At 44.9% G+C, this 18,538-nt stretch overlaps 1 protein-coding gene across 12 annotated transcripts in view; it reads right to left on the minus strand.

The window, feature by feature from the left end:
• Window positions 1–18,538, minus strand: part of mpdz (multiple PDZ domain crumbs cell polarity complex component) — a 171,451-nt gene that overhangs the window by 15,137 nt on the left and 137,776 nt on the right. For all 12 annotated transcript variants that reach the window (XM_033018014.1, XM_033018012.1, XM_033018007.1 and 9 more), the window contains 4 exons: window positions 15,845–15,919; window positions 3,835–4,015; window positions 2,758–2,903; window positions 550–633 (listed from right to left, as the gene is read on the minus strand). In XM_033018014.1, coding sequence (XP_032873905.1) covers window positions 550–633; window positions 2,758–2,903; window positions 3,835–4,015; window positions 15,845–15,919 — 486 coding nt within the window. The remainder of the gene's footprint in view (window positions 1–549; window positions 634–2,757; window positions 2,904–3,834; window positions 4,016–15,844; window positions 15,920–18,538) is intronic.

An 18,538-nucleotide genomic window follows, 5' to 3' on the forward strand; every position in this document is an offset into this window, starting at 1 on the left:
AGAATGTTGTTCAAAAATTAGGATTCTTCACGTAAGAGAGACATGGGTTGAGAAATTTATCATAGGCATATTAACCTGTCGTTAGTGGATTAATGTGAAGGGAAATAGCAGATAAGTTGAGAAATTGGGCAGGAGGCACAGACAAGCAGGTTTGAGAGGTCTTTCAGTGAAAGATTGAACTGACTGATCAGAGTTTGAGGGTGGAGCCGAGAGAGGGAAGAAGGTCATCGGTAAGGGCCTTTTCCTGTGCAATCCATGAGTACTATTTCTTGCAACAAATAATTTTCTACCAACAAACTCATCACAAGGAGACCTTGTAAGAATTTGTATCTCTTTTGACTATTTAAAAGAATGAGAAATAATCTAAAAGCACATTCAAGATTATAAAAGCAATTGAAATTATACATGCTGAGAGATTGCTTTCTCATGCTGGGGGAGGTAATGGTTTTAGGAATAGGGTTCAGCCATTTAGGACTGAGATAAGGTGATTTTTTTTTACTATTATGATCCTACAGCAGTAATTTTCTGTTTTCAGATTCCTTTCTTTACCTCTAGTATTTGATCTCCAGCCCACAATCTGCCATCTTTCGCTGCAGCTCCTTCTTCATACACTTCATGAATAATTATGGCACCCTACAACGGAAATGTAATTAAAACATTTCTCAACATAAATTTAATGTTTTCCCAGATACAAATCAGCAAAAGTTAAAATTTTTTAAAAGAACCGCAAACTCATCATTACTTTTTCAATAGAGCTGATTTAACTCTAAAGTTTGAAGCGTTCAATGTTATTTTCAAATATACAATCATCTTATTTTGTATTTGGACCTTATGGTCACTTACAATGAGGGCCAATTTCTCACCCAACTATTTTCTATTTTTTGTCAATTCTTCAGGGTGAATTCCATCAAGACCAAAATGGTTTTGATCGCTTCCAGCCTACTTATCAATATGTTCACATAATTGTAATTGTTCTCATGGGTTATCCCTCTTTGTAGCCACCATGGCTTCCATGTCTTTCTTTGGAAAAACTTTAAAAAACAATTAAAAATGGTTGTCCTACACCCATCCACTTCTTATATCTCAATTGTTTTCCTCTGATAGCATGTGGGCATAGCAAGATGGGCGAGGAAAAAAGCAGGATCATGGTGCCCCAACCCTGAATAACCATTTAAAATATGTATTTTGTGAATTTTACTAGAGACATAGAATTAATTGAGTGAATTTTCTCCTGCAACTATGTGCGCATGACATAATAATTCAACCAGGGCACGAAACGTATTTGCGCTTTTTCTATTTATGATGTCTATTGAACCTAATGTTGTGGCTAATTATGCTGGCCTGGACTGTTCAAGATGAAGCAGTGGGTTTGAAATCGATGTGGATCCAATGAAACAGATCTGCTTTCCTGTGACTGTTTAATCCGACAGAGAATGAAATGCCCTTGTTGGTTCACTTTTACACACTGTTCGCCATTGTGGAATGAAGGGCCTGTTCCTGTGCTGTACTTTTGTGTGTTCTACATAGGATATGCATTTGGTTTCTGCACACCTCTTTTCTAAAAGAGCGCCGTTTAATTCTGAAGCTATGACCTCTGGTCCTAGATTCTCCCACCAGTAGAAACATCCTTTCCACATCCACTCTATCTATGTCTTTCATTATTCTATAACTTTCATTGAGGTCCCCCCTCAACATTCTAAACTCCAACAAGTAGAGGCCCAGTGTTGTCAAGTGCTCATCATATGCTAACCCACTCATTCCTGGAATCATTCTTGTAAATGCTATTTGCATGCTATTTATATACATTGTGTATGCAAGCAAATAATTTCACTGTGCTTAGTCACATGTGACAATAAAGTAACTATTCCTAAACCTCCTCTGGACCCTCTCCAGAGCCAGCACATCCTTCCTTAGATATGGGCCCCAAATCTGCACACAGTATTCCAAATGCAGCCTGGCCAGCACCTTATAGAAAACTTTCAGCTTTGACAGATGCATGAGAAGGGGTTTTGTGGGTAGCCTATTTGAATATGACATCGAGGCTATTTTAAAAGTTAATCTGCACTATACAGATTTAACCCACACCACCTGAGACACTCAAGCATTGTAAAATTCGGTACTTAAAAGATGCCTGAAAAACTTTGTAGAAAGATCACTTGCCTTCTCAGCAAGGCTTGTGGGCCAGGAGAAATAAGAGTTTATCAACTCCATCCTTAATCTTGCCATAAATTGATCACTCTCATCTTTTTACATGGTCCTTCCTAGAATAATGATCAAACTCTGTTTGCCGGAAGTCCCATCTGAAATGTCATCTATCTATTTACCACTGTGGAGTTCCCCCAGCTGTGTTTTTTTTAACTCAAACCATATTGACATTGGATCCTTGCCATTCCCTCAATGAGGTCAGGAGAGAGACCCTACCAGCAGCTAGAGTTTAGGCTGCTCTGCAATTCACGACCCCACATGATGCTATGCTTGTGAATCAGGCAATTAAAATCCTGACAATAATAAATGGCACACTAGTACAAATAGAACAATCCATTATTAAATATTTGTGTTAATCAACAATCCATTATTAAATATTCGTGGCAGAAGTTTCAAATAATAAATAATATGCTTTATTGTCTTTATTCCAAAATAGACCAAATAGTACTATACAATATTCAAATATGCAATGGAACAGCTTTATGAAATATGCCACAGGAATCTACTAAACACTGATAGAGACTTAAATTTACGCTCCTCAAATATACTCACCAGTAAGGTATCTGCTCCACCAACGATACTAAGCCCAAGTCCAGTGCGCCCTTTGGAAATTTCAATGGTTGTTTCCCGTCCAGGAATAATTGGACAAGTTGCCATGTCTAATGTTGATGAACTCGGTGTTGAAGATCTGCTCGAGTCTTTGAATTATAAATTTACAGCAAATTCTACTTTTATTGCATGAAATGGCAAGAATAGATAGTTCAGACACAAAAAAATAGTAAATATCTAGTTTTCAGATTGGAGATCTGATGCCAGGCCTTTCTGTAAGATATATATTACAATTAAACGTGATGGGGTTGTTGCTCCAAATTCAACTGTTGCTGATAGTAATGACAGACAAGCGCACACAACTTAACTTTCCTGTACTCATGTACAATGTGTTTTCGTTCTGTGTTCTGACAGTAATACAATGCAGTATTTTGGAATATTTCCCATTTCTGTCACATGGATCAAGATATGTGTGAAGAGGCCCATGTGTAGCAGTTGCCCGTCAACTAAGAAAACTGTTCTGAGCTCTTCATTTCATAATGATTGTTTATGGCCGAGAAAGACCTTGAATTTATATATAATACACACTGAAAATGCTGGAAACGCAGCAGTCAAAGAGTTAAATTTTCAGATGTGAGCCCCTGCATCAAAATTCTGATGAAAGGTCTCGGTTCAGAAAATTACTCTTTCTCTTTACACAGATGTTGCCTGACCCACTGAGTGTTTCCAATATTTCTAGTTTTATTGCACATTCCAACAAGTTTAGCTTTTATTTTAAATTATTGGTGAGTTAAGTAATGCCTTTATCATTATCAGTTTCCTAAAACGTTCAGAGGAATGCTATTGGACAATATGTAACACCAAAACAAAAATAAAAAAATAGCAGGACAGGTGTCTAAGTCTGCAGCGCGATAGTTTTGAAGGAGCATCCTTACACAGAAGGATCTGCTACTGAGGCAGATTTAGAATGGGAATTCTAGTCTTTAGAACCAGACAGCTGAAAGTCATTGTGCAGCAGAAGAAAAATTGCTGCATGAGTGTTAAATAACAATCTGAACATAAAAGATATTGGTTACTTACCCTTATTGCTGGAATCTAGATCAGGTGAGGCAACAGGGTTGTGCATTGAAGGCGGCTGAATACTTTTCACATCTATCGAAGCGGTGACAGCAGGTAGTGTCTGAGGCTGCTGTGAATTCACATCATCTGAACTGATGGTTAGTTTAACTGTATTCTTTGATTGCTTCAGCAAACTTATAACCTAGAAAAGTTAGAGAAATTTATCAATAAGTCAAATGTAACTAAATTATCTAATTTACAATTTGCTCATTACATTTTTAGAAAAATGGTTGACATTTAAAATACCATTGAAGCCGGAGGTTTACATTGGGCTGGATTACCTCACTCCCTGGCCAATGCCAAGTTGTAAACCCAATGGACACCACTTAGCAACAATGTATGCATCTGCCACGTTCCTTGTTGAATTCGGTACGCTGTCCTCTTGACATACTCTGCACTACTCGCTTGTCATCACTGTGCGGGGCAGATCATATGTGTGGTTCTCGTGTGCACGAATGATGTTAGCACCAAATCACTCAAAAGCCTGTTTGTCAACTCGTAATGCTACTTGACCTAATTTATAACTGGAATATTTTCATAATTTGGAAATTCCATGGTTCAATTTAAATAAAAAAATAAGGAAATCTCTCTGAGATTAAAAAATCCAATGCATACTGTAGGTATGTTGCAAAGCCTACCTGAAGCGTCGCTGAAAATCTGTCGCTGCGGGTGTGCGCGATTTTGGCGCCGTTTAGAGGGGGGCGGGTTTAAAACGCGGTTCAAATCGAAGATGTTCAGCCTAGTTAATTATTAACGAAAAATCGCTGGAAGACCCCGTCGCAAAAGCTACACAATCAAGCATTTCTAACTCAGTCATTTAATGTGCTATGGGCTCAAAATTGTGTATGAACATTACTTTGGTTTACTAATTAAGTCCCATTAGAATAATAACAGAGTAAATGCCTCCAATGGAAATTATTCTAGTCATAAAATATACACAAGAGGCTACAATGAATTAATGACATAAATGTGTTACTTTATGCGACACACGTTTTAACGTATTCAATTTTTTGGCACTGTGTTTTGACAGATTATTAAAGAATTAAATCTTGTGAAACACTCTTTAATTACTTGGCTAGATGTGTTTAAAAAAATTGAATCTTCTCTCTGCTTTCTCTCAGCGTTGAGGACAACTTGCTTCTACACCGGTTCTGAGGTGGTTGATGAGCCCAATGATGAATCATCAGCCTCTGTAATAGTTGCGGTGCCTGCCTCACAGTAAATTCTTTATATAACAATTAAATAATCTGGACTCTTGAATTGGTGCAGATGAATCTTGGTGAGGGAAATAGGTAGTAAACGTGATGTGCTTCTTGCGCCATTTTGTTGGGCTTCTATGTTCACTCAAAAGATTTGTAGTTCTCATAGAGACCTAAAATGCTCTTTCCACATTCTGAGTGCATACAGACCAGCATTTCGAACAAGTGCAGGATAAATCAAGCAAGTCCAATGTTGAAAGAGATAGATAGGTTAATGTGGGGAGCATCATAGGTAAGTCAGGTGAGTGTGGAGCATGGATCAGCACTTGGAATTATGATATTACTGAATCATGGAAACATACATGGTAGGGCAGGACTGGGAGCTGAATGTTATAGGTTACAAATATGACAGAACAGGATGTAAAAGAGGTGGGGGGGTGGCTGCGGCTTACAGGACTTGGCATTATGGACCTGATGGTGCAACTCATGGATAGACAGCAACCGCTCACCATCATTTCAAGTTGCAGGGTGTGGATTGGCAATCTACATTCAGCAGTGAAAACTAAATAGTGGGGGGGAAGGAGACAAACTGGAAATACAAGGATGGAGTTAAAGGAAAAGAGAGTATAGGAAAAGTTAAGAAAGACACCAGAATTAACAGGGCAGAAACCTCAGGAAGGGTTAGGAGAGTATGGCCAAGTGAAATAGGAATCGATGTGAAAGGTGAGGGGAGTATGGATTAAAAGTATTGTATATGAATGCACAAAGTATAAGAAATAAAGTGGATGAGCTTGAGGCTTAGTTAAAAATTGACAAGTATGATGTTGTGGAAATTGCAGAGACATGCCTGCAAGAGGACCAGGGCTGGGAACGGAATACTTAGGGGTATACGTCCTATCGAAAAGACAGACAGGTGGGCGGTGGGGGTGGGACAGCTCTATTGGTAAAGAATGAAAATCAGTCCCTTGCAAGGGGTGACATAGAATCAGGAGATGTAGAGTCAGTATGGATAGAACTGAGGAATTGCAAGGGTAAAAAGAACCTAATGGGAATTATCTACAGTCCACCAAACAATAGCCTGGATATAGGGTACAAGTTAAATCAAGAGTTAAAATTGGCATGACACAAAGATAATGCTATCGTTGTTATGGGAGATTTCAACATGCAGATAGACTGGGAAAATCAGGTAGGTACTGGACCATAAGAAAAGGAGTTTGTGTAGTGCCTCCGTGATGGATTCATAGAGCAGCTTGTAATGGAGCCTACCAGGGATAAGGCAATTCTGGATTTAGTGTTCAATGAACCGGATTTGATAAGGGAACTCGAGGTAAAGGAGCCATTAAGAGGTAGTGACCATAATATGATAAATTTTAATCTACAATTTGAGAGGGAGAAGGGAAAATCGGAAGTGTCAGTATTACAGTTGAGCAAAGGGGACTGTGGAGCCATGAGGGAGGAGCTGGCCAAAGTTGACTGGAAAGAGACCCTAGCAGGGATGATAGTGGAACAACAATGGCAGGTATTTCTGGGAATAATACAGAAGGTGCAGGATCAGTTCATTCCAAAGAGGAAGAAAGATTCTAAGGGGAGTAGGAGGCGACCGTGGCTGACAAGGGAAGTCAACGGCAGTATCAAAATAAAAGAGAAGTATAACATAGCAAAGATGAGCAGGAAGCCAGAGGATTTGGAAACTGTTAAAGAGCAACAGAAGATAATTAAAAAGGCAATACGGGGAGAAAAGATGAGGTACGAAAGTAAGCTAGTGTAGTGGCCTGGACGAGGTCAGGAAAAGGCCAGATGTCAGGCAGGTTCAGAAGTAGTTTAATGCAGCAGCGAGAACACACACACTAGCGAGCAGGACCTGGGAAACCCCGTGGCAAACCCACGTCCCTGTCCCTCAAGAGCCGAGGGGGATGACCCAAGGAGTAGTCTAACCCCCAGGGACAGCCAGGGACCGCCACAGGACCAACGGATAGGAGGGCGCACACAGCGGCCAGCCCGGGTGCATACCATGTCTGGCACAGGAATGGGAATCTGACCAACAGGTGCAGAGGACGGAGTAGCCACTGGAGGAGGTACCCTAGACGGAGGGCGCCCTCGCTTACGGGGCCGCGCTACCAGCACTGGCCGATCAATGTCAATATGCGGCGGCTTCAGCCACGCAAACGAAACAGTCTCATGCCGACCCCCCATGTCCAGGATGAATGTAGATGAGCCATGCGCTAGGACTCGGAAGGCACCCTCGTACGGCCGCTGGAGAGGTGCCCGATGAGCATTCCTACAAAGGAAGACGAACTGGCAGTCCTCCAGAGCAGAGGGTACATGTGGACGTAAGGACCCATGACGAGACGTGGGCACCGGCGCCAGCTTGCCCACCGTCTGCCGAAGACGTTGCAGAGCGTCCGAAGGCTGCTCCACCTGGCCCCGTGCCGGCAGGATGAACTCCCCAGGCACCGTCAACGGGGACCCATACACCAACTCGGTGGAGGTGGAGGCCAAGTCCTCCTTGGGTGCAGAACAGATCCCGAGCAAATTCCACGGCAGAGCGTCCACCCTGTCCGGATCATTGAAACCGCTCCACCCGTCCGTTCGCCTGCGGATGATACGCCGTCGTGTGGTGTAGGCGAACCCCCAGGAGGCGTGCCATGGCTGACCACAGTTCCGACATGAACTGAGGCCGCCGGGCGGATGTTATGTCCAGTGGCCCACCGAACTGGGCGATCCAGTGTGCCACCAAGGCTCAAGCACAAGTGGCCGTTGAGGAATCAGGTAGCGGAATGGCTTCAGGCCACCGCGTGAAGCGGTCCACGACGGTGAAGAGATAGGTCATGCCCCGGGACGGCGGCAGCAGCCCCATGATGTCCACATGAATGTGGTCGAATCGCTGCCGAGGGATGGCGAACTCCTGCAACGGTGCATGCACATGTCGCTGCACCTTGGTGGTGCAGCGACATGCAGGTGCGTGCCCAATGCCCAACCTCCTTGCGCAGCCCGTGCCTCATGAAGCGGGAGGCTACCAGGGCCGTTGTCGCCGGATGGAGGGATGCGCAAGCCCATGGAGCACCTCAAACACCCAGGCGACAGGGACGTTGGGTCGCGGAAGTCCAGTGGAGACATCGCACAGTAGCGTTGCGCCCCCAAGACCACAGACATCGTCTTCCAACTGCAAACCCGATACCGCCGTGCGATAGGCGGCCATCTCCTCTTCGACCAGCTGTGCGGCTGCCAGGGCGGAATAATTAATACCCTCAGCGACTTGGAGAACCGCATGAACCGCAGGTCTCGGTAAGGCGTCTGCCACCTTGTTATACTTGCCCTTGACGAAGCAGGTGGAGGTGGTGTACTCGGACACATACGCCAAATACCTCTGCTGCCGGGCAGACCACGGAACTGAAACCTTGACAAACGCGAAAGTGGCGCACGGCAAGGAGCTCACGGTCGAAAGTGCTGTAACGGCGCTGAGCACCACTGAGATGCCTGCTGAAGAAGGCGAGTGACCGCCAGCATCAGTCAATGAGGTGCTCCAACACTGCCCCAACCGCAACCTCAGAAACGTCCACCATCAGGGCATCCTCTCGTGGGTGGACGTGCATCGTGGCCCCAGCCAGTGCCTCTTTAGCACTCTCGAATGCCACTGCTGCTTCGTCGGACCATTCAACCTCCTTGCGATGACCAGCAATCAGGTGGAAAAGCAGACGCATGATTGCGACCGCTGTCGGCAAGAAACGGTGATAAAAGGCGACCATCCCCACGAATTCCTGTAGGCCCTTTAACTGTGGTCGAACAGGGGAACCTGCGGACAGCGTCCACCCTGGCCGGCAGAGGCACCATCCCCTGTGGAGTTACACGGTGGCCGAGGAAGTCGTTGGCCGTCACCCCTAAACAGCATTTGGAGGAGTTGACAGCCAATCCTATATCGCTGAGGCGCTGACACAGCTGATGGAGGTGAACGCAGTGCTCCTGCCGCGAGCGACTGGCCACGAGTATGTCGTCCAAGTGCACGAATACAAAGTCCAGGCCATGGCACACACAGTCCCTAAGCCGCTGAAAGGCCTGCGCAGCGATCTTCAAACCAAATGGCATCTGCAAAAATTCAAACAGTCCAAATGGTGTTATAATGGCGGTCTTAGGGATATCGTCGGGGTGGACTGGAATCTGGTTGTACCCTCGCACGGGGTCCACCATGGAGAACACCGATGCTCCGGCCAGATGGGCATTAAAGTCCTGAATGTACGGGACCAGGTACCTGTCGGTGACGGTTGCATCACTCAGGCGACGGTAACCCCCAAATGGGCGCCAGCCCCCTCCCGCTTTGGGGACCATGTGGAGCGGTGACGCCCATGGGCTATTGGAGGAGCGCACGATGCCCATCGCTTCCATCAGGCGGAAATCCTCCCGAGCTAGACGAAGCTTGTCCTGCGCGAGACGACGTGTCCGGGCATGCACAGGCGGGCCGGTAGTAGGAATGTGGTGCACCACCTCATGCTTGGGGGTGGAGGAGCGGAAGTGGGGTTCGAGAATGTCCGGAAAATCCGCCTGGATGCGCGCGTAAGACGCATCCACGGACGACAGGGGACCATCAGGGCGTGCAACCGGATCACCGATGCGGAGGAATACCGGCTCCAGTGTGACCAGGCGCCGCCGCTTGACATCCACGAGCAGTGAATGGGCTCGAAGGAAGTCGGCGCCCAGCAGCGGCTGGGAAACGTCGGCGATGACGAACTCCCACGAAAAACAGCTGCGGCCAAAGTTGAGGGAGATGGTGCAAACTCCGTAGGTGCGAATAACACTCCCGTTCGCCGCGGTGAGGAGTGGGCCACGTTTGCCTGCACAGATGTCAGCAATGGAGGGAGGCAGTACACTCACCTCGGCCCCGGTGTCTACGAGGAACCGACTCCCGGTGCGGCGATCCCAGGCGAAGACGCGATGAATATGGCCGGCCGCCGAAAGAATCACTGACGACGGGCCCCTCCGTTCCCTGGAAACGCACATGGTAGACGACATTGCCTGGCTGCAGCTCCCCAGCGACGATGATTTTAGCACCAACCACCTCTGCCGGCGTTTGGTGGAACTGCAGGGGGGACGTGCTGGAACGATGCCCGATGGCGGCCGGATTTTGCCGCGGGGGCCGACTGGCAGCGGAGACTCGGTCGATAGCGGCCCTGTCCTGCTCCGAGCCTCCCGACGTCGCAGGAAGGACGGCCAGCACTTCCAAGTCCCGCTGACGGGACATCCACAGCTGGTCAGCGCGCTCCGCCAGCGCCTGCGTGTCGGCAAAGGTATCGGTGGCGAGCTGCAGGCAGATGTCGGGTGGGAGCTGTTGCAGGTAAGTGAATTTAAATAGAAAACAAGGCCGGTAGTCGCCCATAAGGGCGAGCATGTCCTCCAGGAGGGCCGACGACCGGCGATCGCCCAGACCGTCCATTCGGAGAATCCGAACGGCCCGCTCAGATTCGCTCAGGCCAAACCTCCTAATAAGGAGCTCCTTAAGGCCCCCTATATTTGTTAGCTAACGGGGGGGTTGCCTGGTCAAGCGCGCTGACCACGTAAAAGTATTTTGTTTCGTCAACAGTTACCTCTCCAAGAGCAAACTGTGCCTCTGCCTGCTGGAACCAGATATCAGGCTCTTTGGTCCAGAGTAGGGAGTTTAACTGCAACCGCGTTGTTATCCATCACGATGTGTGATGAACGACGGGGTCACCAGTTGTAGCGGCCTGGACGAGGTCAGGAAAAGGCCAGACGTCAGGCAGGTTCAGAAGTAGTTTAATGCAGGAGTGAGAACACACACACACCCGCGAGCAGGACCTGGGAAACCCCGTGGCAGACCCACGTCCCTGTCCCTCAAGAGCCGAGGGGGAAGACCCAAGGAGTGACCTAACCCCCAGGGACCGCCACACTAGCCATGAATATAAAGGAGCGTAGTAAAGTTTATTTAGGTATGTGAAGACGAAAAAAATTAGTTAAGACCAAAGTTGGACCCTTGAAGACGGAACAGCTGGATTTATTAAGGGAAACAAGGAAATGGCAGAAGAGTTGAACAGGTACTTTAGATCTGTGTTCACTAAGGAAGACAAAAACAATCTCCCAGATGTACTAGTGGCCAGAGGACCGAGGGTGACGGAGGAACTGAAGGAAATTCACATTAGGCAGGAAATGGTGTTGGGTAGACTGATGGGACTGAAGGCTGATAAATCCCCAGGGCCTGATGGTCTGCATCCCAGAATACTTAAGGAAATGGCTCCAGCAATTGTGGACGCATTGGTGATCATTTTCCAATGGTCTATAGATTCAGGATCAGTTCCTGTGGATTGGAGGATAGCAAATGTTATCCCACTTTTTAAGAAAGGCGGTAGAGAGAAAACGGGGAATTATAGACCAGTTAGCCTGACATCGATGGTGGGGAAGTTGCTGGAGAGAATTATAAAAGATGAAATAGCGGCACATTTGGATTGCAGTAACAGCATGGATTTACAAAGGGGAAATCATGCTTGACTAATCTTCTGGAATTTTTTGAGGATGTAATATGGAAAATGGACAAGGGAGAGGCAGTGGATATAGTGTATCTGGACTTTCAGAGAGCCTTTGATGCGGTCTCACAGGGGATTAGTGGGCAAAATTAGAGCACATGATATTGGGGGTAGGGTACTGACATAGATAGAAAATTGGTTGGCAGACAGGAAACAAAGAGTAGGGATTAATGGGTCCCTTTCAGGATGGCAGGCAGTGACTAGTGGGGTACCGCAAGGCTCGGTGCTGGGACCGCAACAATTTACAATATAATTAATGACATAGATGAAGGGATTAAAAGTAACATTAGCAAATTTGCAGATGACTTAAAGCTGGGCAGCAGTGTGAACTGTGAGGAGGATGATATGAGGATGCAGGGTGACTTGGACAGGTTGGGTGAGTCGGCAGATGCATGGCACATGCAGTTTAATGTGGATAAATGTGAGGTTATCCACTTGTGGCAAGTACAGGAAGGCAGATTATTATCTGGTGTCAAATTAGGAAATGGGGAAGTACAACGAGATCTGGGTGTCCTTGTTCATCAGTCACTGAAAGTAAGCGTGCAGGTGCAGCAGGCAGTGAAGAATGCTAATTGCACGTTGGCCTCCATAACAAGAGGAGTTGAATATAGGAACAAAGAGGCCCCTTCTGCAGTTGCACAGGGCCCTAGTGAGACCACACCTGGAGTATTGTATGCAGTTTTAGAAACATTGAAAATTGGTGCAGGAGGAGACCATTCGGCCTTTCGAGCCATTCATTGTGATCATGGACGATCGTCCCCAAACAATAACCCGTGCCTGCCTTCTCCCCACGTCCCTTGATTCCACCAGCCCCTAGAGCTCTATCTAACTCTCTCTTAAATCCATCCAGTGATTTGGTCTCTACTGCCCTCTGTGGCAGGGAATTCCATAAATTCACAACTCTCTGGGTGAAATTTTTTTTTCACACCTCAGTCTTAAATGGCCTCCACTTTATTCTAAGACTGTGGCCCCTGGTTCTGGACTCGCCCAACATTGGGAACATTTTTCCTGCATCTAGCTTGTCCAGTCCTTTTATAATTTTATGTTTCTATAAGATATCCCCTCATCCTTCTAAACTCTAGTGAATATAAGCCGAGTCTTTTCAATCTTTCCTCATATGACAGTCCAGCCATCCTAGGGATCAATCTCGTGAACCTACGCTGCACTGCCACAATCACAAGGATGTCCTTCCTCAAATTAGGAGACCAAAACTGTACACAATACTTCAGATGTGGTCTTACCAGAGCCCTATACAACTGCAGTTTTGGTCTCCAAATTTGAGGAAGGACATTCTTGCTATTGAGCGAGTGCAGCGTAGGTTCACGAGGCTAATGCCCGGGATGGCAGGACTGTCATATGTTGAAAGAATGGAGCGACTGGGCTTGTATACACTGGAATTTAGAAGGATGAGAGGTTATCTTATTGAAACATATAAGATTATTAAGGGATTAGACACGCAAGAGGCAGGAAATATGTTCTGATGTTGGGGGAGTCCAGAACCAGGGGTCACAGTTTAAGAAGAAGGGGTAGGCCATTTAGAACGGAGATGAGGAAACACTTTTTCACTCTGAAAGTTATGAATCTGAAATTCTCTGCCGCAGAAGGCAGTGGAGGCCAATTCTCTGGATGCTTTCAAGAGAGAGTTAGATAGAGCACTTAAAGATAATGGAGTCATGGGGAGAAGTCAGGAACGGGGTATGATCACAGTGAATGGCGGTGCTGGCTCGAAGGGCCGAACGGCCTACTCCTGCACCTATTCTTTATTGAAAAGAGTCTCTCGTTGCCAAATGTTCCATCCACATGGCAATCAGCTTCTTTTTCCAGATCAATACTACTATGAACGTTTTCAGTGCTGCTGGATCAGAGGGGCAAGAGTACTCTGACTGATTGCGATCCCAGGAATGAATCAGGAGTCCAACACATGTTGCTTGGTGTGGAAAGGAAATCCTAACAGCGTCTGAACATATATCCTGAAGAAAACATTACAATAATATGGATTCCTTGTCCTCTACAGTGAGGAAGGTCCAGAAAAAAGACTGTCGTAGAAACATGTGAGGAGAATGAAAATGCAGAATTTGTACGACTTAACTGACAGAAATATTACTGCAGTTTAGTATACATGGAATAAAGAATAGGTGTGGTTGCCAAAGATATTTACAAAATGTTCAAGGAAGTGCCGAGTACCTGTCTGACGTCTAGATAGCATCTTAATTTGGCTGGTGCAATCAGGAAATGGAGACTAAAGTTGTAATCAGCTCCTGCTGTTACATTCCATTCCTCCTGACTAACCAACTAAGGATTTTCTCTGTTGCTCTTTTCCAGTCACTGTGATTGGACTGGAACAGATGCTAGCAGTTGTTTTTTATCCTTCATTCAACAATAACTAAAAATGTATATTATACAGACATATTATACAGCTTGTACATTTAATGATAAGGATACCATCTTAGAAACACTCTGGCTATGTTCAACAGATGGAAAATTAAAATAAAAACTGAAAGTGCTTTTTATCAATTTAATGAACAGTCGCAAATGGCCAGGAATGTGAATGAACCGCCATACATCCTTTGGACGTGGGAAGCCATTTCAGCCAGTTCTGAGCAATCCCATTCCCCTCTAATGTTCACTGTAACCAAATCCGCCACATTCATATCAAATGATTCCAGATTCTGCCACTCACTAATCCACTTGGGTTAATTTACAATATCTAATCAATTTATCAATATGCAAATCTTTGGAGCATAGGAGTAAACTGGAACACTAAGGGAAAACTCACGTGGTCAAAGGGAGAAGGTGCAAATTCCACCAGCAGCTTTGGACGTCAAGAACGAACCTGGGCCGAGAGCTGTGATGGAGCAGTGTACTTGTTGGACCACTGTGATATCCTCAAATATACGTATTGTCAAATTGCATTCTAATTACTCGCACATTAATAAGGTTTTTGGTTAAAAAGATTGTTTTGCTGATCAAAGAATGTGAGGTATAATTTTGGAAAATTGGGTTTCATTTTCATTCAATATCTAGAATTATAAGCATTAGCTGGTTTAATAATCTACAGTTCCACAACTAAAAGACAAAATGCAAGGTGGATTAAATCAAAAGCTGTTCAATAAAGAAAAGTTATTTTATAGGTATAAATATTTCACCCATAGCTTGCAGCTAAACAGTGGGAGATTTCTAAAATTCTAAAGGATGTGGAATAAATGCTGTTCTCTCCCAATAAAGCTACATCTGACAAATAAATTGAACAATTTCTTGATTTTGTTCTTTTTAAGAAGTACATCAACATTTTCTATTTCAGTTTTGATTTATCCAAGATCACGTGATAAATTTAATTATACAATCATATTTGTCATGGTGGCGCAGTGGTAGTTAGTTTTTTAGTTGAGATACAGTGCGGAAACAGGCCCACCGACCCACGATCCTCGCATATTAACACTATCCTACACCCACTAGGGACAATTTTTACATTTACCAAGCTAATTAAACTACAAACCTGTACGTCTTTGGAGTGTGGGAGGAAACAGAAGATCTCGGAGAAAACCCACACTGGTCATGGGGAGAACGTACAAATTCTGTTCAGCCTTACAGCGCTTGCAGCTTCAGAGAACCGGGTTCGATCCTGGTTACTGTCTGTACGTAGTTTGTACATTCTCCCTGTGTGGGTTTTTCTCCGAGATCTTTGGTTTCCTCCCACATTCCAAAAACATACAGGTTTGAAGATTAACTGGTTTGATATTAGTGTAAATTGTCCCGAGTGTGTGTAGGACGGTGTTAGTGTGTGAGGATCACTGGTCGGTGCGGACACGGTGGGTCGAAGGGCCTGTTTCCACACAGTATCTTTAAACTAAACTTATCTCCCATCAAGGAGGATGGGGAAATGAAGGGGATTTGCAGGTTGTAGATACCTTGTTGATAGGAGTTTGGGAATTGCTGCCCAAACACAGTGCGCTTGTGTACAAAGTGCACACATCAGACATGATGGACTGGTAGTGGGTGTATAGAATATTTTAAATGGCTACTGCTCATGGAAATGGTTAAAAATTAAAGTGGAATAATTGTTTTTCTGACTGAAACCTTTCAGTGGATGTTCAGCTGTTTTACTTCACCAATTTATTCAACAGGGGTTGTAAAATAGAATTATTAATTTGTATCTATCCAAGATCTTTTAACATATTAACTGATAGAGTAACGTAGATAAATGACTACACTGTACAACAAGTAAAATGAAAAATGTAACATTACCTTTTCTATAGGGTGACCTATAACAGGTTCATCATCGACTGCCAAGATTCGATCCCCAACCTTAACCCTTCCATCCTGGAAAAACATAAATCTATTAGTCACTAATTAATACAAAAAAATACAGGCCTAGAACGTAATTTGCACAGTTCATTAATTTTGTGCACTAGAAAATAGTATTTTAGACAATGGACAATAAGTGCAGGAGTAGGCCATTCGGCCCTTTGAGCCAGCACCGCCATTCAATTTGATCATGGCTGATCATCCCCAATCAGTACCCCTTTCCTGCCTTCTCCCCATATCCTCTGACTCCGCTATTTTTAAGAGCACTATCTAACTATCTCTTGAAAGCATCCAGAGAACACGCCTCCACTGCCATCTGAGGCAAATAATTCCTCAGACTCACCACTCTCTGTGAGAAAAAGTGTTTCCTCGTCTCCGTTCTAAATGGCTTGCTCCTTATTCTTAAACTGTGGCCCCTGGTTCTGGACTCCCCCAACATCGGGAACATGTTTCCTGCCTCTAGCGTGTCCAAACGCTTAACAATCTTATATGTTTCAATGAGATCCCCTCTCATACTTCTAAACTCCAGAGTGTACAAGCCCAGCTGCTCCATTCTCTCAGCATATGACAGTCCCGCCATCCCGGGAATTAACCTTGTAAACCTACGCTGCACTCCCTCAATAACAAGAATGTCCTTCCTCAAATTAGGGGACCAAAACTGCACACAATACTCCAGGTGTGGTCTCACTAGGGCTCTGTACTGCAGAAGGACCTCTTTGCTCCTATATTCGATTCCTCTTGTTATAAAGGCCAACATGCCATTCGCTTTCTTCAATGCTTGCTGTACCTACATGCTTACTTTCAGATCTGTACCCCCAGATCCCGTTGTACTTCCCCTTTTCCCAACTTGACGCCATTTAGATAGTAATCTGCCTTCCTGTTTTTGCTACCAAAGTGGATAACCTCGCATTTATCCGCATTAAACTTCTTCTGCCATGCATCTGCTCACTCCCCCAACCTGTCCAAGTCACCCTGCATTCTCATAGCATCCTCCTCACTATTCACACAGCCACCCAGCTTTGTGTCATCTGCAAATTTGCTAATGTTACTTTGAATCCCTTCATCCAAATCATTGATGTATATTGTAAATAGTTGCGGTCCCAGTACCGAGCCTTGTGGTACCGCACTAGTCACTGCCTGCCATTCTGAAAGGGACCCGTTAATCCCTACTCCTGTCTGCCAACCAATTTTCTATCCATGTCAGTACTCTACCCCCAATACCATGTGCCCTAATTTTGCCCACTAATCTCCTATGTGGGACCTTATCAAATGCTTTCTGAAAGTCCAGGTACACTACATCCACTGACTCTCCCTTGTCCATTTTCCTAGTTACATCCTCAAAAAATTCCAGAAGATTAGTCAAGCATGATTTCCCCTTCGTAAATCCATGCTGACTCGGACCGATCCTGTTAATGCTATCCAAATGTGCGGCTATTTCATCTTTTATAATTGACTCCAGCATCTTCCCCACCACCGATGTCAGGCTAACTGGCCTATAATTCCCTGTTTTCTCTCTCCCGCCTTTCTTAAAAAGTGGGATAACATTAGCTACCCTCCAATCCACAGGAACTCATCCTGAGTCTATAGAACATTGGAAAATTATCAGCAATGCATCTATGATTTCTAGAGCCACTTCCTTAAGTACCCTGGGATGCAGACCATCAGGCCCTGGGGATTTATCAGCCTTCAGTCCCATCAGTCTATCCAACACCATTTCATGCCTAATGTGATTTCCATCAGTTCCTCTGTCACCCCAGAACCTCTGGCCACTACTATATCAGGAAGATTGTTTGTGTCCTCCTTAGTGAAGACAGATCTAAAGTACCTGTTCAACTCATCTGCCATTTCCTTGTTCCCCATAATAAATTCACATTTTTCGGTCTTCAAGGGTCCAACTTTGGCCTTAACTAAATTTTTTCCTCTTCACAAACCTAAAGAAGCTTTTACTATCCTGCTTTATATTCTTGGCCAGCTTACCTCATCTTTTCTCCCCGTATTGTCTTTTTGGTTATCTTCTGTTGTTCTTTAAACATTACCCAATCCTCTTGCTTCCCGCTCATCTTTGCTACGTTGTACTTCTTCGCTTTAATTTTTATACTGTCCCTGACGTCCCTTGTCAGCCATGGTCGCCCCTTTCTCCCCTTGGAATCTTTCTTTCTCCTAGGAATGAACTGATCCTGCACCTTCTGTATTATTCCAAGAAACACCTGCCATTTTTGTTCCACTGTCATTCCTGCTAGTGTATCTTTCCAGTCAACTTTGGCCAGCTCCTCCCTCATGGCCCTATAGTCCCCTTTATTCAACTGCAACAATGACACCTCCGATCTACCCTTCTCCCTCTCCAATAGTAGATTAAACCTGACCATGTTATGGTCACTGCCTCCTAATGGCTCATTAACCTCGAGGTCCTTTATCAAATCCGGTTCATTACATAACACTAAATCCAGAATTGCCTTCTCCCTGGCAGGCTCCAATACAAGCTGTTCGAAGAATCCATCACAAAGGCACTCTACAAAGATTTAATGGGAACTTTGTTTTTACTCAAAAGAGTGGTGAGTGTATGGAACAAGCTGCCGCAGAAAGTAGTTGAGGCATGTACCATCACAATGTGTAACAAACATTTGGACCAGGTAC

The sequence above is a fragment of the Amblyraja radiata genome, chromosome 3, assembly GCF_010909765.2.
Source record: "Amblyraja radiata isolate CabotCenter1 chromosome 3, sAmbRad1.1.pri, whole genome shotgun sequence".
Classification (NCBI taxonomy): domain Eukaryota; kingdom Metazoa; phylum Chordata; class Chondrichthyes; order Rajiformes; family Rajidae; genus Amblyraja; species Amblyraja radiata.